The following is a 23,495-nucleotide window of genomic DNA, read 5'->3' on the forward strand; positions in this document are numbered from 1 at the left end:
GTGAACATTTGTCATAAATCGGGAGAATTGTGACCCCGGGAGGAAACCGTGAGAGGGCAATGAAAAAGTCCTCCGGGAAAATCGTGAGGGTTGGCAAGTATGGTCATGAGGCGAGCTCCGTCGTCAGGCTTAAGTGAACGAGCAGTTTGTGGAAGTTGCGGCTGCGGCTATCACTCGTGTGTCAAGCTGAGCAGAGAGAGAGGGTACAGAGAGAGAGAACGATGGCGGCGGTTTGCTTTTCAACCCCTTGTTTAAGCACCTGTGTCACATTTGCTATTTTTCTGTGTCAAAACATTTCAGTAGGCCCTCTTCCCCTCATTGCCTCACATCACCCTAATAACTCTTCTTTATTCTCCCTCCGCCTCCCCCCTTCCTCTCCATTATGGCCTTTTGCGAGGTCTACGCTGCAGCTTGGCTCACACCGGCGTTGTGATAACCTGCTGAAAGCTGTTGCTCTCCCGTGGATATGAGGACACCCAGCTGAGGTTTCTCCCTGCGCTACCTCTCACTCGTGCTTCCTCCCTTTATAACTCCGCGACCACGACTCGCTGTCATTCCCTCCACAGAAATCATTTCGCTGGTCGGGCCCCGCCACATAGCTTGAGGCTTTCTGGCCCCAACGCGTAGGCGCTGACATGTTTTATGGCCGGCAGAGCTAAGCGTATATTAAAGAAAAATAAGAAAAGCCAACATGTGCACTCATAGGCACACTGTTCAAAGTGGGTTTAATGGTTACTCTGGGATGTAGGGTTTTTATTTGAGGCCCCAAACACTGCCAGTAGTACTATTGAGCAGTTGGAAAATATATGATTTTAATTTCCATCCTGTTAACATATATATATATATATATATATAGTGGTATTTCTGTGTGCCTTTTCAGTGTATCTGTGTGTGTGTGTGTGTGTTTGAGGATGTGCTATGGCAAACAAAACGAGCAGCTGCAGCACATCTGTTAACTTCGATCAGATGCTGCAAGCCTCCTGTAACCCCGCAAGGCCTCCCTCCTCCTCCTCCTCCTCTTTCTGAATACGATAAATACAGAGCGAGGGGGGGATGACACGTGACCGTCCGGCCCGCCCACCTGTCCGGCGGACTAGATGTGATCACGGCAATGGAGATAGACGACTGCAATGGTCGCTGCTGTGCAGCCAACCAACCAACCAGACAGACAGACAGGCCATGAGCAGTTGATCAAGATGATATCCCTCCCCTCTGTCTCCCGGGTTTGACCTTGGATTGCGCCTTTCCTGCTCCTAGCTGTTAAAGCCTACATCAAGCTAACCAGCTGGAGAAGGGAGAGGAGAAGCTTTTTTTTTATTTTTTATGGCCGCCCTGCTCTATGTTACACTTCATCTGCTCATGTTCGGGGTGAGGATGACCTTCTCTCCTCCGTACAAATTGCAGGAAATGCTCCTAATTTTTACTCATCTCTGCTCAAGTGTGTTGCTGCAGATGTTGAGCAGGCCCCGGCATTCCACGGATGACCAGTGTCAGCGGTCGGGAGAGACATACCTCATCTTTAAAGTTTGTCAGATGCGTTTCGTAATAGAATTTACTGTGTGATTTGGCCGACCTTGTAAGTGTAGGCTGCTCCAGTGGGGAAAGGAGGTGGTTATCTGTATGGAGCATTGTCCTTCCAGCTAAGAAGCTTTGCAACAACAGAAGTCAAGGAGACGCTGGCGTATTATACAGTGTGTTCTTTACAAGGTAATACTGTATATATCGTTTGGCCTTGGCTGCCCAGGTGCCTCCCCCTCCCCTTGTCTGTAGGTTATCAGAACAAAAAATGCTTGCATTTGTCTTGGCCAACGCGACAAGAATTAAACATTTCTCCTTTGTTCCCCTTGTGAACCAGCAGCAAATTATATTCAGGGCTGCAGAAAGACCTTGGGCCGGCTGTTGCGGCGGCGGCTCTCGGCTCCGTTATCTGCGCTGTTCTGTCTCCGCGCCCCTGACAGGCAACATCAGACGGAGAGAAGCCAGAGCAGGGAGCTGCCTTCTGTTTCTCTCACACACATCACTCCGGGACTTTATCATATTACAGGCCGATCCAGGAGAGCTCAAGAGGACGGCAGCAAAAGCAGTGTCTCAAACCAGGCCCCCTCATGTCCAGCACTGCTCTCCGTGACCTAAAGGAGGCGCCGGGCCACAGATGGACAAGGGAGGGAGAGAGGATGGGAGGACGGGACATTCCGACGAGCCCCGGTTGCCAGTTGAATGCCGGGACGCTGATTTATGGGCGGTTCTGATGGAGGGAGGGGGTGAACCTGTGACTCCCCATAAAACAAGACGTTCATTACCCTCCCAGGCCTCGGGAAAACTGATGGACGAACAAGAGCGGAGAAACAGAGCGCGAGTGTGGGACGAGGGAGTGGGAGGGAAAGCGTTTTTTAAAAACCCCCCAAAAAATGAAGAGAAAGTGTTTTCCATTTTGAAGCACGCGGGATGACGGCAACCGAGGGAAAGAGAGCGAGGTGATGAGGGAGGACAGAAATATGGAGCTGAGCAGCAGGGGGAAGGAGGGAGAGTGATGGAGGGATGATGGAGAGGGTGTGAGGACGGAAAGGGAAAACTGAGAAGGGGAGTGAGTGATGGGGCTCGAAGGAGCAAAGGGAGAAGAGGGGGATGAAAGTGAAAAAAGGGAAGACAGCAGGCAAAATCTGCCCCAATGAGTGGAGCTGCTTGCAGATTTATGTGGTGTTGTGGGTATCATTATACATCAACCAGAGGAGATGGGGAGACTCGAGCAATGTGACGCCTCTAGGGTTGTGTGTGTGTTTATCTGTGTATGTACTGCACCGCACTTTTATTCTCCATCCTCGCGCTGCTCATGTCTCCTCCAAAGCAAACTGACTTCTGAGTTTCGACAGAACACACTCGCCCGTGGTGAGGTAACATCCACCCACATCCACGCTCCACTTTTCCGAAGCCTATCTATCTAGCGCCGCTGGTTGAGAGAGGAGAGCTCTAGACCACCCAGGACCGGGTAGTCAAAGAGCTGCTTTGATGTGGCACAAGCATATGTGCAGTGCATGGGCACAATCTCTGCTAAAACGCACTCGCAAAACACAGTTTTACTGCCTCCTGTGCGGCATCATTACTCCTCGTCACTGGAGCGGTGGGATGCTAGAAAAGAAAAAGAACAAGAGAGTAAGAGAGAGAGAGAGAGAGAGAGAGAGAGGCAGCCACCTCCTGTGCCAGGCAGTGCCAGGCTGAAACACTGGAGCCGTATGGTCACCCTGAGGGAGGGGAAACCTGCCCAGTCTAACCACATCTCAATTAACCAATTAAGTTCAAAAGTTAACAGGGGACTAATTAGAGAGAATAGTGCTGAGCACTTGTTTTAATCTGCCTTTTTTTCCCCCACTACCAGGCATGTCTGCGTCCGTGACCTGGCTGGCTCAGCTCTGGCTGCGTCGGCTGAAAACATGGCACGCAAGCCGCCGTTAGTCACCCATCCATCCCCATTGGCCAGCGCATAAAACCCGATGGATTTAGACAGATCAGTCATCAGCTGTAAAACAAACCAGATCCTCAGCATTCCACGTGATGTTTCCAGTGGAACAGGAGAACCGTGAAAATCCCATTTTTGGAGATTGAGAGACCTGTGAGAGAACGTTGAGGACAGTTTTTAGTCATATCTGGCCGTTTCCTGTTTGCCCTCCCCCCTCCTCTCCTCCCCCTCGTATTTGGTCCTGCAGATGGGTTTTAATGGATGCCAAATGGGAGGTTTAGTGCCTTGCTATTGGCCTGTTGGAGTCTCATTTTAACACCCATCACATTAAATGACTTGTGTTTAGGACTCGAGGCTACGGCGTGCTCCTCTCGTTGACAATATGCCCCGGGCGGAGAGTGTTTGTAACTTACCACTAAAAGTACAAATTTTATCCCTGTGTTCAAGAGGAAGACGAGGAGGAGGGGGTTGCTATATTGGCTGCTACCACCAATAAAAGATATGTGGGCTATGTGACACAATTGTAGTGGGGCTGCTTTGAGCCCCGCAGCCAAATGCAGTGTGTTTGGAATCAGGCTGACAGCTAGATAGAAAGAGAGAGGTGAGAAATCCCTCTTTGACTCTGCTCGTTTTCCAGCGGGGATATCTTTGTGCTCTGATATTTTTGGGGGCTTTATATGAAGGCTGTGACAATTTTTAAGTTCCTGCATGGTTGATTAGCTGTGTGTGTGTGTGTGAGTGAGGAAGAGGGTGAGAGATGTCAGGATGCAGTTTGAGGGGTGAAGGACTTCCCTGTTGTACGCTTGGCCCTGGAGGATTCCTCCCCACTTCCTTCTCTTCCTCCCCCCTCCTTCGCTCATCCCTTCCTCTGCGAGATCCACAATGCTGGGAAGAAATGTGTCATTAACAGGGGAGACCAAAATAATGTTTATGGGCTCAAGCAGCACTGAAATCATTTTCCATATCAGTGCAACTGCATGGGCCCTGTGGGGGAGTAAATCTGATTTTCTCCTCCCGGTGCCAATGGGAAACATCATGGGAAAGAAAACAGATTGGATTGTTAGAGAGATGGCCTGACGCAGCTGTGGGCGGCTCTTTTTTGTGTTTTGGTGTGTAACTGTGTGTGCATGAGAGAGAGAGGAAGACGACTAGAGAGAAAGCAAAATACAAATGCGGATGTTTAGCGTGCATGTGGAAGAGCAAAGGAGATGGATGAGCCCCACTATGGTAATCACAATTTCATGCCTCAGGAATAAAGAGGCGGAACGCAGCAAACGGCCCTGAAACGCCCTCATGTAACAATGGGTCAGTTAACAAGCGCACTCACCAAAGTTTGGACAGATAACAAATGGTTCTCCTTGAGGAGTGTGTGTAGCTGCCCCGGATACAAAGAACAAAGTGCTTCTGGCCCTGCGAGCGCTCAGCAAAACGCCAGGCCATTATCGGCCATTCCGTAAGAAACATTTGAACCAAGACGCGAAAAAACAACTGCTTCATTAGGTAGCGCGGAGGGGGATTTAATAAAGTAAAACGCTGATTGAAATAACACAGCGGTGCTTGGAGAGAAAACACTCCTGGCCTCGGTGTAATATGCAACTTCCTGTTACATCATGAAGTTCTCAGAGGAAGGATACAGAGTGAGAGAAATTGAAAGCGTTTGGTGTTGTGACATGGCTTTTCTTGTGTGTGCTATTAAATCGGTGTTGTGGGAGTAGGGAATGTGAGTGTGCATGTGTGGGTGGGTGTAAAAGGAAGGTAATGGGCCTTGAACTCATTTGTCCCGGCCCGGTCCCGCTGCTGTTTCGAATCTGTCCTCCCACCTCCTGCGTCCCGGCCTAGAATGTCTGCTTGTTCTGCACAGAGGAGGCCAGTGACTCAGCACACTGCCGCACGTTCACACGGATCACAGCGAGCACACCTAAACACAGGTCCGAGTGACGAGGCCCAAACCTAACAGATCTGTACTTTTACCTCAAGGCTGGCCCACAATAAAACATTTTTCACATCTTAACAGATGTTGAAAATGTGAGAGGTCCAACACATAACCACATGTTATGTTAAATTTAACAGTTTTGTTTCTTCTGGTGTGTGAAGAGCAACGATTTGGCCAAAACAGCCAAAACACCACACTCTAACAGATTCATTCATGAACAACAAGAGTCCCGACTAAAAATGGAAATCTCACAAAATCTCTCGCTATCAAACGTGGCAGACGACGGGCGACGGGAATATTCACAATGAAAAAAGAAAAATAATGAATGAGAAACATTAAATAAACACCTGTGTTGTTACCTCAAATTAAAAAGTTGGTCCTCCATTTCTGAGATTTCTTTATGCTTTGCGTTTTGCATTCGCTCATGCATTAGCCGTGGCCGCCATGACAGCGGTTGTTGTCCTTCCGCTTCAGTCAGCTTGGTTTCCAATTGGCTATCGTCCTTTCCCATGTTATTGCGTCATCAGCTGTCCTCGGGGTTCCCCACACACAACAGGATATCCGATCGTAAATATTGAACATGTTTTTGAAAGGCTAAACGCCAACAAATATGGATTGAAGCAGAATGTATCGCTACATTTTGCTACTTAGTAGCAAAAAATACATATATTTAAACAGTTTTATATGCAGACTTTTGTATAAATTATCCAGTAAATGTGTTATTATGATTTTAGTTATACATTAGCAAATCGAATTTTGACAGCCCCGGTTGGGAACCACTGGAATACATCCATGTTAGAAATGCGAGTAACAGCCGGGCAGAGTTTGTTGTGTTGCAGTACAGAAAGTGTAGCTTAGTGTTATCTAAAAGATCTTCAACGTCACTGCTGAATATTCAGAGGATTTCAACAATGTGGACGAGGTCTTTGAATTCGATGGTTGCCCGTATTTATTTGAGCCAGAGTATACAGCTATTCAGATTTCACTACGAGACTTATCCTTTTTGAATGACGAATACAGACCTGCTGATGTGGAAAGTTATTTCATCTCACGCAGGGTCGCAGAACATCCGTGCTAACTGGCCGCCCGCTGTAGTCTTTGCGGTGTGTTCGAGTTTTTTGGCCAAGACGAAGGCGACGCAACAGGCGACCTTCGTCGCCGCCAGTTCTTTGATGTCGGGTTGATGTGTCTGGTCCTTTAGACGACACACTTCCTGGTCTGCATCTCTGCAAATAGCTGCACTGTTGCTGTGTGTCCAGCTCTTTATTTACTGTGCCCATAAAACACCTCTTCAGCAGGAACTCTTCCAGACGTTGCTATCTCTTCCTGTTGGCCATCATCCCCTCCTGCCTCCACACCACTGTTGGCACAGGAGTGATAGGATTAGAGGTTTGACAATGATTACCTTCTCTGAAAAGGGGCCTTTATGAATGATTAATTGTGGTTAATTCAAGGTGGAATACCCCTTGGAGAGGCTGGCCAGGTAGTGGCACACATGTGATACCAGCTGATGCTTTTGCAAATAGCGCAGGAGGGTGAGAAAGAGAATAGATGGAAACATATTGGTGGGATGTGTGCATGTTCTTTGACACCGCTCCACCCCTACTAGAACAAAATATCCCTCAGAGACATTTTCTCCTATCTGTTTTCTCCGCAGCATCACAGCCTGTGTGTGGATCCATTGTTGTTTTCAGGCTCCGTGCCAAGCCAGGGCGAGCCAGTTGGACTAATTTGCTTAGGATTAGAATCTCTTATCCCTATCATGTCAACTTGTATATTGTATAAACAGCTGGGTGAAGTGCGCGGGGGTGCTTTGGTCGACCTCCCCCCACCGAGCCAAATTTATTTACATAGTACTCAAAAAAGAAATTCCCAGAATCCATTTTGCCCCCGCCATCGCTTCAATCGCGAGCAAAGTGGCTGACCACGAAGCCACTCTGCAAACACAGGCTGTCAACTTTCATCGAGACGACCACCACACACACAATCGCGCACACACACACACGGAGGCTCGCATATGCTCGGCGACACACACACTCCCACACACTCCCTCTGCTGCTCTCAAACGTTTCTCACACCCTTATCTACACTTCTTAGTCTAAACTCTCGCCCCTTCCCTTACCCCTCCTCTGGATGTTGCCCTGTCGTCCGTTCTCACTCTCTTCTTCCTCCATCCGTTCTTCCAACTGCTTCTTCTCCCGCCCCCGCGCTGACCACATCCACTAAACTCACTCCACAGGCACGCAGTGTGGAGAGTGTCGGAGGCGTGCGCTGCTGGCACTTTCCCCCACCTCTGCACTGGGCCCGGCTCCAGGACCGGACCGCCTGCTCTCTCTCTGTCTCTCTCTCTCTCTCTCTCACTTCAGTGTGATCAGACCTGCCTCCTACTAGCGTTATAGAGGGGGCTCCGCTCCCTTAAAGTCCCACCATACATCCACCCACCAACCCAAAAAGTCAGAGAGGGAGTTTGTGACACACGGGGGGGGCAAGCAACTACAACAAAAAAACAACTGCAACAGTTGTTTCTGAAGTGAGGAGGAATTTGGCTACCAGTTGAGCTAATGTTTTCAAGATGACTTTGACTGTTTGAAGGAAATCCCCCCTCTTTAGTAGCCATTTGAAATTCCTTCTGTGTTTTATTGTGAGGAAGTAGGCGCTGGGTTAGTCAGCGGCCCTCCGGGGTAGCGTGTGCAGTCTGTCTGGGGCTGCCGGTGCGTACAGCTGCCCAGTTCAATCCCGGAGTGTTGCTGGAGAGGGTCCGAAAACTTTAGTTGTGTGTTTATGAGTGAATATGTGTGTGGAAAGTCTGGCTGGCGTCTGAATTCCTGGGGCCGAACATGGAGCTACATCGGTAGGAAAGTCTGATGAGAAAGACACATCCTGCTCAATATGTTTTCACTCGGTAAGTTAAATTTGAAATGTCTTATTTCTTCCATCGCTTCTGTTTTCGGTCTCGCTTTCAAATTCGTCACTTACTCGAGTATTAAAGAGCCAAACCAGGCCACATAACAAACTCCCAGTCTAATATGTAACCAATACATGTTCTGGTGTCATAAAGCAGTGCCAGCAGCTACTTCAACTAGCCGCAGGATTTGAAGCAAAAAGGTTTCTTGTCTTCTCTTTGATCGTCTAACTCTCGCTGATATTGATTTAATTTATTTGAGACGAGAAGGAAGAGGGTGTGTTTTTTGTCACAGTCAGGACATGACAGAGGGAGAGTATATGAGCTGTGATCGTTCATCGTGAAGAGCCACAGAGCCTGGCTGCCACATGGCACTGACCGCTGACAGTGCAACCTCGAACTGGATTGTGCTCACTGACTCTTTCTTTGATCGGAGGGCTTATATAGCAGCAGCTGTGTGTGTGTGTGTGTGTGTGTGTGTGTGTTTCTATCTCCTGGCATTACTTCTTCTTCTTCTTCTTCTTCTATCCTCCCCTCTCTGGCTGATCACTGAGCTGTGGAGAACAGGTTGATGCAGTCACACCTGCAATTTTCTCTCTCTTCTTCTCTTGTCACCATCACTCTCATCTTCCGTTGTCTGTCTGGCGTCCTTGTCTAGACGACACGTCCATCCGTCCCTTCAGGCTGCCATCTGCAGATAAGACGGAGAGCGGCGGACGAACCTGGCTCGTTTTTCAAGAGCAGACGGGGAAATATGATGCACGGTGGAATAATTGTACTTTATCTTCTCTTAGACAATAGGCATAGTCGTAGATCTTGTGTTATGTGTGTGTGTGTGTGAGAATGGGTGTGTGTTTCTCAGGGAGGAAATTTTGATCTGATTCCCAGCATTCAAAAGAACAACGTGTTGTGGGTGGGTGCTTGTTGTCTTCTCAGCTTTTTTTTCCCAGCACTGTTTGGCCCACATGAATCCCTTTACATCCTATTATTGTTTAATTCCTTGTTAAGAAACCAAACAACCACTCACCCTGGAGTTCCATTAATGAGAAGGGGCGAAGAGATTATGACACCTCCCTCCCTGCAGCCTAACAATTCATTAAATTCTGGAGAAAGGTGTGTGTGTGTGTGTGTATGTGTGTGTGTGTTTAGGAGCTTGGGTGGGGTTTCAAGGTAGGTTGGAGAGGCTGTTGTTGCTGAGCAGCACACTGACCAACTGCATCTGCCCACTGCTGTTGTAATGGCGAGCGTTCAGCCTCCTCGCCTCGAGCGCTGTTTCTCTTTCGTTCCCATGACAACTGGGCCTCCGTTCTCCCCGCACCGCCTCCCCGCCTGCTGCTCACTCCGTGCCGTGCACGAGGGCCTCTGCCTGGGCCCACGTTACTCTGTGTGCATGCATGTGTTTTTGGACTCCCTCACCCTACACGCCCACGCCGGAGCGTGGGTGGAGTAGCACTTAACACCTCCACCTCCAGAGGTTCTGGGATATTTGTGTGTTTTGTTTCTTGTGTTTTGCACATTTGAACCCATTTTGAACACGACCGTGCTAGAGTGAGGGGCGTCAGGGCGGGATGTTTAGACGTCAGGAAGGGAGGTGGGGTTCCCCCTTACCCACCCCCCCATCCTGATGCTCCGCTCTCCTTTAATTCTCTAATAGGATTAATCTTCATCGCTGTCAGGGATCGGCGCCGATTAGGGTGCACATGACCCGATTTTTTTCTTAAGAGCCCATACAAGTGCACTGCTGGCACCGCTTAAGAACCGTAGAAATAAATAAACAGGGTTAAAAAAAAAATGCAGGCCGAGGAAACGCAACTTTTACAAGGAGCTGGCATAGCGGTGGCAGGCTCCCTGGATCCATGTCATCATTTAATAAGCTGCTAAATAAACAGTTACGGCGAGTCCAGCGCGGATGCTGTCATGGCTCGGACCTTTGCTCTGCTTGTTCTGCACTGCTTTGGTTGGCACCCAAGGCAGACCAGCCCACTTTAATAACCTGTGTGTTTTCTCACCGACACCTCTGATTCATTAAGCTTTGAATGGGTTTAAGGCATCGTATTAAAACAGTGTGAGTGTTGCTCAAGTCCTTTGGAGAATGCAAGGCGAATGCATTTTTGCGCAGCATCATGTGCCGTATATTTCTCAGCGGGAAGTAGACATAACACAGAGGGAGGGTTCATTTACTGAGTGACAGGCTGTGGAGTCAGCAATGTGACAGAGGTGAACGCTGCAGCATTGTTATTCTGTGCTACAACAGCTCAGATTGGACCTTCTCCCAGTACAGACCCCTATGGCCAAACTCGATCGCGGAGAGGTCTGGTTGTGTATGAGTTGAGACCCTCCTAAGGTTTTCCTTCAATCCCCTTCTCCCCCTAACATCAGCTTAGACTTCAAAGATCCCCCTCCCTGACATCTAGACATTCCCCTTTTTTATGTATTGTCCCTCTCCTCTCCTTGTCTTTCTAGCAGCGGCTCTCTCCTCTCTTGGTGTGTGAAGAGGGGCTTCACGGCCTCTCTCTGTCACTCTCTACGTCTCTCTCACCCGTTCTCTCTCTCTCTCTCTCTCTGGGGCGAGGCTGTTAATAATGCAGGAGGATTAGCTGATTTATGTGAGCCGGAGGCGCTGAGGAAAGCTGGGGTTCCTGGGGGCGACAGGCAGAACGAGAGGGGCCGAGGAGTGTGCGATGTTGAGGGCGGTGCCATACAGGAGCCCTGGGTGTCTGGTGGTGATGATGATGGGGGCTGGATGTGTGCCTAGCGAGCACGCTGGCAATAATCCACCACCCCCACCACCACTGTCCCCCGAACTCCACCCTGCACTCCACAGAGCTCTGCCAGGAGCTCTCCGCAGGGTCAGGGGTGATAGGAGGTAGCAGCGGAGAAGGAAGGAAGGGAGGGAGGGGGGCTGAAAGGGAGGAAAGCATGGATGCTGTAGTTAATGCCATCAGCCTACCTCCCACCGACATGTACCATGTTGCTATGGCACCCATTCCTACGTGTCTGCCTCCTTTAAGATATTTAAAGACTTCCTCATCATGTATGTGTTTTATTCTGCAAATGTTTTTATAGTGGAAGTCCTCCTATTATTTGTTTGCATGTGATCTGTATTTCGTCCCTACCATTGCATCAGAAAGTTGATTTTGCTGACTTTGACTCAAAAGGTTGACTCATAACCCTCACAATAGACCCACAATACAAGTCAACAGTAGACGTCACAAGGAAGTGGTGTACATCCCCTGAAAGCTGGTAACCTGAAGATTAATTTGAGATGCGGCTCAGCACTATGTGTCAAGTTGTTCTAGTCATAAATCATAAATAAACATTAATTAAATAATTAATAAATTAAAATTGTGAAAGCATATAAGGGTTTAGAACATTATGATGGAAGTATATGATGGTTATTCCCATGCTCTATTGTGTAACATAAGTTGTTGCAGCATTTTTTTGGTTGATACCATTTGGCACACAGAATTGCTGAATTAAACCAATTTTTACCAATCAAGAATTGATAGAAAATGATCAATAATCCCTTCAAAATACAACATTAAGACACCAAGACCTTGAGGAACACCATAGGAAAAACATGCTATGATTTGGTATCAAACACGTTCCACATTTGGTGATTTCTGCAAGAATTGCATTTTTCAGCGATTGGATAGTGAGCACTTCTGTTCTGGAAACTGCTCAGAAACCCCCTTATTGTCAATCTACCTAAGAAAGCCATCCATCCTCTGAATGCTCTAGGTCTCTAGTTTGTGGCTGTAAAGTTTCATGAGGCTGTGATTATCCTAGAGGTCACCACAGGTCATTTTATACAGTGAGGTCAAGTATAAAAAAATGGTGGGCTGCCTAGATCAGCCATTCAGATTTGGCTCCCCTTCCTATGTCACATGCGGGCTCATTACAATATCTCACCCACGGCTTGAGAATAAACTTTGCAAAGGTGCACCATATTTTTCTTGCAAGCCAATTAGAGCAAACTGGAGGTTTTCTGGAGGGGGTCTTAAAGAAACAGGCGCTAAAACGGAGAATTTCGGACGGAGGGTGAATAGAGGTATATTGAGACAGACAGTAAAACAAAAATGTTTGTTTTTTTTTAACATTAAAGCATGTAAACATGTTCTAGTAAAAACCTCAAATACAAGTATGAACCTGAAAATGAGCATGATATGGGACCTTTAAAGCAGGTTTTCCTGTTGTGACAGAAAATCCATAAAACAAATGATGACCAGCAAAAACAACATTACTAATTACCAATATGGGAAACAAGGAACATAAAACACTTTTTATATTTTCTCCTGTGGCCAAATTTTGGAGGCGTAGTGTTAAATGTGCTAGTTAGGAGACTGTTCTTTTGTGAGTTTGTGATAGACCCTTGTGTGAACACACACACACACACACACACACACACACACACACAGGGTTGATTTTAAGGCAGTTTTCGAGGTAGAGTAAGGTAGGGGATTGTGGGGGATTTCCACCTGTCTGGGGTGCAAAGTGTGACGGCGGCGTGTCTGTATGTGTGCAAGACTACGTGTCCATGCCTATTTCTATGTGTGATGTGTGTGTGTGTGTGTGTGTGTGTGCCTCTGCATGCTCCTGTGCTCTGGCCCATGAGCCAAAGGCTATTCGGTGCAGCAGACTGATGGGTTTATCCCTGCTGTCTGCCCGGAGGATGCGCTCACTCACCGCTCGGCTGATTAAGACTTCCACGCAATTGTTCTCCTCACACTCCCAGAAAACAGATCGATTCATGTTTGGACTGATTCATGCTTAAAGAAAATCAAATCACACGGCCGTTCCTTGTTAGATCAGCTCGTCATGAGGGGCTGATAATGAATTTTTACCGTGTTGCTCTCCCCCCGACGTTTTCACAGCTACAGCCCCCCGTGCGCACAACGTAAGAAAAACACCAATGTGTGAGTTTGTGCAAGTATGTGCATGTGTGTGCTCTCATCCGGGCGCCATACATATGCATGAGACTTTCACGGCAGTGTGACTTGGGGGAAATGAATGTGCAAAGAGTCGGGCACCCGGGCCCCTCGCTCAAGTGCACTGGCGGGCGCGTAATGGGAATGTAATTTAAGCAGTGGTTAATCAGTGTGTTTTCTCCAGCTTGCCCAGCAATGCATAATAGACAATCAGCCCCCAGTCACACGGGCGTTGCTACGAATGGTCAATTACTCATCATAGTCTTGTTAAACACACAGTTCAGCCAGCCAGGGACAGATTGCTCTGCTGGTGCCATCATTATGGTAAAGAACAAAGCAAAGAAATGCTATGTGTCAGAAAGAAACAGGGAGGGGAAGAAGAGACAATGAGGGTTGGGGAGGAGGCATAGTGTGTTTCTGCTCATCACGATATGGGGCAGAGGAGGGAAAAGGGAAGAGAGGACACTGTGACAAAGCAGAGAGAGAGAGAGCAAGGAAAAAGGAGTAAAAACGGAAACAAAGAAGAAAGTACAGGATTGTCGGAGTCATGCAGAGCGAAGGGAAGAAATAGGAGGTGAAATGGAGCAGAGCAATGAGAGAGATTGAGGGCATGAAAGTGAGAGATGGAGAGCATAAGATAATGGAGGGAGGGAGAGAAATTGAGAAAGGGACGCTGGGGAGCCGGAGCAAAAAGTGTGTGAGAGCGAGAGGGAGAGAGCCTGAGAAAGTGTGTACTCAGCTGTGAGATGAGACCTCTGTCTGCCCATGGGGAGAGGCGGTGTGAGAGGAGAGACGACGGCAAGGGGAGAGGATTCTGCTGCCAGAGAGGGGGGGGAGGAGAGTCTCACACTCTCACTCATTCACCCTTCTCCCCAGGGGAGCGAGCAAATTTGCCTGCCGTTGTGATTCCACCTAGACAGCCAGTGGGCTCCATCCTTTTACATCTACATCTGATTTTTTTGGCTGGACCGCAGAGGGCCAGCCCTACAAACGCAAAAGTCTGTCATTGAGTGAGTGATGAAGTTACACGATTGGTTTGCCAAATGTTGGAGTTTCCTCATTGGCCGTTGCTCTTTCAAAAAGGCAGGAAAAGTCCTTTGTTTACGTTTTCAGTGGGGGCGTGTCAGCGGTTCCACTCACCAACCGAGTGCTCCTCTTTATCAGCCTAAGTCCCGCCCCTTCCGGTGGACCCCATGGGACCTTATTTTGGAAAAAATATGAACGGCGAGCGACAAATAGTGTTTTGATCCCGTTTGAATTGCACCATGAATCACACATATAATGTTTGTCAATTTAAAAGATAATTTTGCAAGTCAAGAAAGTCTCAATTTGTCGTAGTATCATTTAGTTTTGTGTGAAACCGCTCAGTGAACTACATCTCTCGTCTCGCACAATAAACGTCACCAACACTAGCTAGCTAGCTAACGTAGCTATGTTCCACGCACAAATGAAACGGTATCTTAGTGGATGTGTTTTGTCCAGAAACTCGTTGTGTCTCGCCGTTGACAACCGGTCATATTTTTTTCCGAAATAAGGTCACATGGTGGTCCACCGCCTGTTTATCCGGTGACGGAGGGCCTCTCAATGCTTTCCATTCATTTCCTATGGAAAACAGGAGGAGCAGTGCATTGTGGGAGTGTTGCGTCGAGTTGGAGAGGGTCTGTATTTGCATAAAGTTGAAATATCTCAACTTGATGCGAATGAGCCCGTCCGACTCACTAAACTTGGACCCACTGTCAAAAAAACAGATCTAGTTCTAAGATGAAATGAGTTTCAGCAGTGGCATCGCCTATTTCTCGTTTAAAATGTTTTCAGAAGTAGATTTTGGTGGATTGTTTAGATGGAATAACGGAAAGTTTACGAGCAGGAAAGTTTACCATATTGTTTCCTGTTTGAAAAGGCGAGCAGGAAACCAGGGACCAATCAGGTGCATTCAACGTCAGCGCTTGAACGTCCAGTTGAGTGGAGCAGCGAGTCCCCCAGTGTCCTCACAGGACGTGGTGGACATGTACCGCTGGATTTAACATCACAGACATGACCACGGACTATTTGTGTAACAATGTAGCCACAGACTGACCACACACGGTCCAGCCATGTACTCGGTTCTGACTGAGTCTTGTTTTCTTAATTCACACTCATGGTCACAGTGTACACTTCTAATTCTAACCATGTTTTCTCTCCTTCCCATTTGTCCCTGTGGGTATGCAGGCAGTGGATTGATGGGCAACTCCTCCGCCTCCTTCATGGGGACCTTCCTGGCCAGTAGTCTGGGCTCCCCCCCTTCCCACCCGTCTCACCCGTCCCGGCCGCCCTCCTCACCCTCTTCGCCCTCCTTCCGTGGCGGACCCCACTCCAGCACCTCGCAAATCTGGTTCCCCCATTCGCATGAAGGTACCTTAAAAGATCACACACACAAACACACATCTGACCACAGCATGATATTCCCGTCCTGGCAGTATTGGGAGTATACGGAGCTTTGCAAAGGGTGTATTGTTACTCTGATATTGTGTATTTTTAGGCCGTTTTAGGTTTCCACCAAAAGAGCGGCTTGTAATCATCCAGCAAGAGCCAGGCTCCCACCCTTTTATTTGTGCACCGAAATAGGCCCGGGCCCAGCATGTTTTGGGACGGAGTACAGTGCCACGGTTTCTGGATGGGGACACAGGGTCAAAAGTTCAGCCGAGGAATCTTGCGGTATTCGATTCACGTCAGCAGGAATGTCACTCAAGACTTCTGTGAAGCAGCACGCGCCTGTAAAAAAAAAAAAGTTGCAGTGATTGCAGAGCTTTCAGCTGGTGTCTCCATCACAGCGTTAATAGGGTAGTTCCCACCCGACGCTCAGCATTACAAAAACCCCTGGCAACACACACACACACACACACACACACACACACATACACACATACACACACAGTGAAGGAAATATAAACACACTCAGTTCCAACACCTCACATTTCTGCTCAGATACAGCCAGGAAGTCAGACAAGGATAGAGTAGAAAGATTAATCTGCTGGGGGTATTTCGGGAATCCAAATGCTCAGGATGACAGATAAATGTAATGCCGCCCACTGATATATTAATGCAAGGTCTGCCTTCCTGTGACTTCACTTGTGTCACTTTTTTTGGATTTACACGTTCATAATCTTTCGCTAATTACACCATCTAGTGAACCACGGTCTTTGAAGTTGTCTTGTTATTTAAGCCCTCTCGTGTTTACTTATTTATTTATTTATTTTTTCTAAGAATAGCCCAGCTGTGAGTCCACGGGGGGACGCCAGTGGGGGGAGTGTTTGTTATTTGTGGTCACTGATCAGCGGCGCCCCAGTTGCGTGATGTGTGGTTGGGGCTGATTGGGAGCAGTGCAGCTGAGATGCAGTTTTTTTTTTGTGAGTGTTAAGCCATTGGATGCCTCCCAGCCACTTCCTCTCTCCCCCCCACTCCGCCACCTCGCTCTCATGTCCCGGCCACCAGGGGTTGAGTCAGTGGACAGCTGCTACAGTGGTGAGAATAGGTGACGACTTCTCCAAACAAACATAGAGACAGGATGAATGAGAGACATTTTCCCCTCATTCTGTGCGCATCAGTGTTCCTTTTACCTTCGTATAGTTTCAGGGTTTCATTGTCAAGGATTTTCTTCTTGTGCAAAAAGTAGAATAATATTAATAAGAGTGATGATGATAATGCCAAGCCTAATAAAAGTAATGGAGGTGATTATGACTGGGATTATTACTCAGTTGGCAATGGAGGCCATTATCTCTATTGCAGTTTAATTGCATATAACGCACTAAGAGCATGATTGAATCCAGACTGTTCATCAACCACATTCAGCTGTTCCCTCCTCAAGATAATTGCATATTGTCTTTTTCCTGTTTTGCATAAAAAGCAAGTCATCAAAATGAGCGGCACAATTACCCAGACTCTCGCCTCCTCTCTCCGGGTGTTAGCAGAACCCCACCAGCAGCAGAGCAGCCACTGTCTCGTGTGTGTGTGTTTGGTGTGTGTGTGTCGGAGCATTAGTGTGTCACTTGTAACCTTAAAGATATTCTCTGGATTTTTTTTTTTTTTTTTTTAGGCGAGGTGTGTTTTTAAAGTGGCTGTTTGCATGCAAATCCGAGCATAGCAGCTCGAATTTGTATTCAAAGATTACTGTATGATCCTCGTGTCTCTGGCATATATACCTGTCACGGTGCAGAATGTCTTTGTCTCTGCTGTTCTTCTGACACATTCGCCACAAATTAAAGAGCTAAAATCTAACATGTATCGAGCAATAGATGAACAATGATCTCATTAGTCATTCGCTAACCAGTCACTCAGGGCTGTGTGTTGGCAAGAATCTGGCGATACGTTACGTATCATGATACAAAGGGTACGATTCAATATATTGTGCTACTCTAAGCAATGCGATATATTGTGATTTTTAAAAACTAATTTTAGGAAAACTTAACAAGATAATAATGCATTAATTCACATTAGTTTTAATGCCACTAATTTCTTTAACTCATTATCTATATTATTATTATTATTATTATTATTATTATTATTATTATTTTTATTTTTATTATTTTTATTGTTATTATTATTATCGCAATTGATCTTTCAGAGGTTGTTGGGGGCTGCTATCATATGAAACTACAAAAACCTAAGGAATCCATTGGTACCAGCCATGTCATACTAGCTTGTCGAGAAGGAGGTTAAATAACGCTCCAAACTTGCGATCAATATTGGCAAGGAAAAAACTGTCGTGGCCATTTTCAAAGGGGTCCCTTGACCTTTGACCTCAAGTTATATAAATGAAAATGGGTTCTATGGGTACCCACGAGTCTCCCCTTTACAGACATGCCCACTTTATGATAATCACATGCAGTTTTGGGGCAAGTCATAGTCAAGTCAGCACACTGACACACTGACAGCTGTTGTTGCCTGTTGGGCTGCAGTTTGCCATGTTATGATTTTAGCATTTTATTTTTTGCTAAATGCAGTACCTGTGAGGGTTTCTGGACAATATATGCCATTGTTTTGTGTTGTTAATTATTTTCCAATAATAAATATATACATACATTTGCATAAAGCGAACATATTTGCCCACTCCCATGTTGATAAGAGTATTAAATACTTGACAAATCTCCCTTTAAGGTACATTCTGAACAGATAGAAAATGTGCAAATAATTTGCAATTAATCATGATTCAATGTTTAATTTAATCAGTTGACAGCCCGAGTTCATTTGGATCTAGATCTGAAACAAAATTCACATAGTGATAGACAATGAAAAGACATGTGTTGACAATGACAATAATAATAATAGTGTATGGAGACAGATAATAATAAACCATGTCTGTGAGAAACAAGCTGACAATCATTAGTTTTTAGTAGTCCACACAACAAAAATACATCAGATTTGGAAAGAGCTTTGAAAGCTCAGTTATTGGGCAAAAATCCGAGAGAAAAAGATGTGTTTTCAACTTAATCCGTATTAGCGCGGACATTTGTGCGGACATGGTCTGAGTATGTGCGGAGAGGGCCAGTTAAGTCATGCACACAGACCACATTTCTACTGGGAGCACGAGCGACAAACCATTAGCTGAGTGACACGTTAAGCAAACCTATAAATAACGTCAGCGCATAACAGCGTTGGTACGGTCGTCTGGATCGAGATAACTTTGGCAGAGAGATTCAGTGAATGTGGTAAAGAGAAAAAAGTCATGTGTTGACTTTTGTTTCAAGATTTATTGTGTCGTAGAAATGCTGGGATATTTATATATAAGGTGACAAGAACTAAACCGTTGGTGGCTTTCATGATGTCAGAGAGTAGCACCACGGATTAAAAGAGGTTATTTAGTGTCAGATTGATTGCCAAATACAGTAACGGCCATTGTGTGTTCATGGGATTGTTCATTTGCTGAGCGGAGACGTGGACTCACTGACACAGAGACGGAGATAAAGAGCGAGATGGGGGGTAGTGTATGATTGTGGGTGGAAGAGAAAACAAAACAGTGTAGTGACCATTTTAATAAATGTAATGTAAAGTGTTTTTCACAACACCTGGTAAAATGGATTAGGCCCCTCTGAGCTTTTGAGAGATTTATTTTTTATGTTAGGAGCCGTTATATAAACCCTGAATAAACCCCCTCCTCCCCATCCCTAAATCAACTGAAAATTAAAAAAGAAAAATGGACTTTAAAAAAAAAAAAAAAACCTGCGGGCTCCTCGCAGGCCTGAGGCCAGCTGGCTGCGCTCCAAATGACTTCTTACGTTATGCCAAAAACAATCGCAGTCTCATATCTCTGTCAACACGTATAGACACACACACACACACATGCACGCACACACCATTGCCTGCACACACCTGTCTAATCCACTTCTGTTTGATACGCCTTTCCAAGCCTATCTTCAGTTGTCCATCTTTCCTTCTGCTCGCTTTTTCCTTTTGTGGGATTTAAGCTGCATCCCCCCCCCACCACCACCACCACCACCTCTCTTCTCGTCCATACTCCTGTTTCTTTCATTCTCTCTCTCTCTCTCCCTCCCTCTCTCTCTTGTGCCAGCCTGCATCCCTTCCTTTCAATTAGTCAAACCTGAAGAGATCCACCACAGTACTGCCCCTCCTCCTCCCTTTCTGTGTCTTGATGGTTCTGTCACTTTTTCTCAATTAGCGGACCTGACAGGCAGCTCAGCCTGCTCCTCCTCTTCCTCTGCCATGCTCTCTCTCTCCGTCCTTCTATCTCTGAGCCGATGTAACAGGGTCGTTATGTACCCTATATCTATCTTGCTCTCTGGTTTTTATAATTACACTAAATTGACGGTTTATTTTGACTGGTGGAACCTCCAAACCCAAGAATATGTGCCGTTCAGAGCCCCTCCTCCTTCATTTCGTCTTCTGTGGTCCCTACTATTAATGCCCTTTGCCCCTTCCCATCTCCCTTTTCACCCGATTTGACTGTTATCACGCCATTCAGTAGGCATTATCAGTCCTTATAAGCACCATAGATGTGGGTTGTTAGGGGCCTACTATGTTGTAAAAGTGAAAGTGAAACTTAAAAGTAACATGTTCTAACCCGTTGTAAAACTGAATGAAACGTCACATTTTGAACACAAACCAAAAAGCCTCTTTAGGTTTAGAAAAAAAAACAGTTAAGTTTAGGGAAAAACATCATGTTTTGGGTTAAAATAACTACGAACACAAAAGACAACTACACATCGTTGGTTTCACACGGGATGCAAATTCCGGTCTCACACTGTCTATAACTACAGCGCCTGACTTTCGCTTCGGCTCCTTTTATAATTACTATAGTCGCTGGAGGTCATGTTCTTTTATACCTTGTTTTTTGGTGATCTACCATGTGAATAGATGATAAGACCTACTCGTGGGTGTAGTAGGCCCCTACTGACCCACATTTATGGGGCTTATAGCGACTGATAACGTCTATTTAATAGCCTGACAACAGTACAATTATCCCGTGGGAGAGGTGGATGTCATTTATTTTTGCTGATTTATTATCCATCCCATTATTTATCGTACTGTTCTGTTTATAATGTCTATCCCAACCTGTCAATATATTGATTTCAACGAACTGACATTTAAAAATAGCCTTTTTAAGAGTAAATGCTGCTAGCTTAAAGTTACGGCGAATTTACCTAACTTCTGTACTGTATTCGTGTGTGTAGGAGCTGGAACGGGCAGTAGATATAGGCCAACTATAAAGAGATCCCGGTGTCACGGCGTCTTTACTATCTGACCAACACAACGCAGAAGTCCACCGGTTGTTACACCATTTCCCCGGAGACGATACACAAGTCGACATTTATGTTATTTCGCCTTTTAGCAAAAGGTATAAGAGGGAGGAACGAACCACTCTGTCGTCTGCCTCTAATTCAGCTTAATTCTTCGCTGCCTCTAGGTGCTGTTCTATATCCAGCCCCCTTCTTTGTCCTCCCTGTCGGCCTGCTTCTCTCAACCCACCACGCTTGTGTGAGAAATATCCTCAGAACTTCTGGAAATCCCTCCCTGGGATTGCAGCTCTGTTTGTTCTGCCTCTCGCCCCTGCTCCGCCCGTGGAAAGGAGGGCATGCGCTGTGAACTCCCCTCTGTCATTCACTTGCCGATGCTGACTTGTTTATGTGTGTGTGTGTGTGTGTGTGTGTGTGTGTGTGTGTGTGTGGAAGGAAAGAGAGAGCGAGGCTGCTGTGCAGTCAGCAGACTGCACTAAGACCCTGCTCACGTCGCCTGCAGCAGCAGCAGCAAGCGGCAGCAGCTTCCCTTGTCCTGGCCAGATTAATGGCTGAATGGGCTCTGCCGTGCCCAGCAGTCCCCCTCTTGCCGCCCCACTGGAGGGCATGCTGAAACTGAGCGGGCTGGCATTATCGGGCACAGCCAGACCACGCTGTGAAAAGGGATTACGCCGTCAATCGTCACGCTCACAAACAACATGCTGCCGCAGAAAAAAAAAAAAAAAAAAGCCCCTCTCCCAGCTTGGATAAAGACTGCCAAACAGCTCTGTGCTTTTCTCCCTCAAAAAAATCTGAGAAAAAACGTCTTGCTTAAACAAAGGATCCCCCCCATCCCCTCTTCTCCCACTGTAGATGAATTGGCATAAATGTGTGTGCTTGTTAATCATGACAGCAGAGAAAGAGACAGACAAAGGGGGGACAGATAGAAAAATAGGTAAAAGAGAGAAAAAAGTGAGGGTATGTAATTATCGCCCCGCTGCCCTCCTCAGAAAGCAGCACCTCCTGTGTTATTGCAGGACTGTTTGCCCTCTCTGAGCATTTCATTAATTAAGACGGGAGCATGCGGAGGCCGCTCAGAGACGAGGTCATTAAGCCCACCACAACACTCCTCCCTCCCCAGAGCCGGCTCACAGCACCGGCCCCATTGTTCCGCCGGCAGAAAGTGAGACATTCAACACTCGGAGCTCCTGTTAAATCCACGGCGCTGCACACACACACACACACACGCACACACACACACACACACACACACACACACACACACACACACACACACACACACACACACACACACACACACACACACACACACACACACACACACACACACACACACACACCACATGAACTGCATCTGCGCTTTCCGGGATCAGGTCGCACGCTTGCCAACACAAATACGTCTGTCTTTCATTTAGTTTGTAGAGCCCATGTTTTCCTCTCTTATTATCCCCCGCCTCCTTCCTTCGCTCTCTGTCTACGAGTTGAAAGTGAGACTGGAGGGTGGAGGCAGGTGCAAAAGGAGACGTGAGACACCTGAACTTCTCCAGATGACTCAGGGGGTCACTGAGATGGTTGATCGTGGCGCTGGTGTACAGTAGACGTGCTGTCTGAAAAGAAACACAAAATAACAGCACAAGTCTCTTCTCTATATATATCTGTCTCTTCCTCCTTCTTTTTCCTTCTTGCCTTGAAATTGGTTCAGTCCAGTGCTTGAAGTGGAAAAAAATAAGTGCCCCTTATTCACATGTTGGCGTGTGTATCGGTCAGTATCGGCAATTCTTGCAATTTATTCCTATTCCCATTCCTTTTAGCATGTTATACTGTGTCAGTCATAATCAGCTGTGGTTTTATTGCTATATTATTATAATACTTGGGCGATGCATCTTCTACAGTAGGCCTATAATACTCCAATAATATTCCAAGTGAAACATAATAGGGTTAAGGGGGTGTATTTGTATATAATGTTAATAGTTAAAGTGTTTTCCTGTGTTATTTATAGTATCGCTGCTGTATAATATATTATAGGATGCCTATAGCCTGGAAGATATAAGGAGATATTGGGTTTTGGGACTCTTCCCTCAAGAAAATTGGAAGGTTTTTGACCTTTTGCACGATTATTATTACTAATTAAATGATTATTATTATTATTAATCACAGCCTTCGTCTGAATATTAAATTCTTCTGAAAATGTTTGCCCTCTAAAATCATATTCTAAAAATCTAAATTTGTATCCATTATCTGTAATAATGGATAAAATGATTAATTATATTTGTTCACAAATAAAAAAAAATATGACGGAGTATCAGGGCCACATTGAGGGAAAAAAAAATCGGAGATTTCGAGAATAATAGTCATAATATTACGAGAATAAAGTTGTAATGTAGTGAGAATAAAGTCATAATTTTACGAGAAAAACAGTCATTTCCTCCTCCACAAAAGAAGCAATTTCCCCCAGGTCCATGTGGTTCTTTCTTTCGAATAAACACAGTTTCTTGCACAATCTTTTCTTATGATAACGTAGTGCTGATGCGTTCTCACCCCCCCTCCCTCG

The 23,495-nt window shown here is 46.2% G+C and overlaps 1 protein-coding gene and 1 long non-coding RNA gene across 7 annotated transcripts in view; one reads left to right on the forward strand and one right to left on the reverse strand.

Annotated features, from left to right (window-relative positions):
• LOC119501347 (BAH and coiled-coil domain-containing protein 1) overlaps window positions 1-23,495 on the forward strand; it is a 78,088-nt gene that overhangs the window by 23,738 nt on the left and 30,855 nt on the right. For 5 of the 6 annotated variants that reach the window (XM_037791668.1, XM_037791671.1, XM_037791670.1 and 2 more), the window contains exon 3: window positions 15,426-15,608. In XM_037791668.1, coding sequence (XP_037647596.1) covers window positions 15,426-15,608 — 183 coding nt within the window. Of the gene's footprint in view, window positions 1-8,140; window positions 8,290-15,425; window positions 15,609-23,495 lie in introns of those variants that run through there. The other variant, XM_037791672.1, reaches the window with a different exon arrangement.
• LOC119501349 overlaps window positions 1-23,495 on the reverse strand; it is a 30,782-nt gene that overhangs the window by 2,087 nt on the left and 5,200 nt on the right. Inside the window, exon 2 of the long non-coding RNA XR_005209804.1 lies at window positions 22,343-22,344. This is a non-coding gene — a long non-coding RNA (uncharacterized LOC119501349). The remainder of the gene's footprint in view (window positions 1-22,342; window positions 22,345-23,495) is intronic.

The sequence above is a fragment of the Sebastes umbrosus genome, chromosome 14, assembly GCF_015220745.1.
Source record: "Sebastes umbrosus isolate fSebUmb1 chromosome 14, fSebUmb1.pri, whole genome shotgun sequence".
Lineage (NCBI taxonomy): Eukaryota > Metazoa > Chordata > Actinopteri > Perciformes > Sebastidae > Sebastes > Sebastes umbrosus.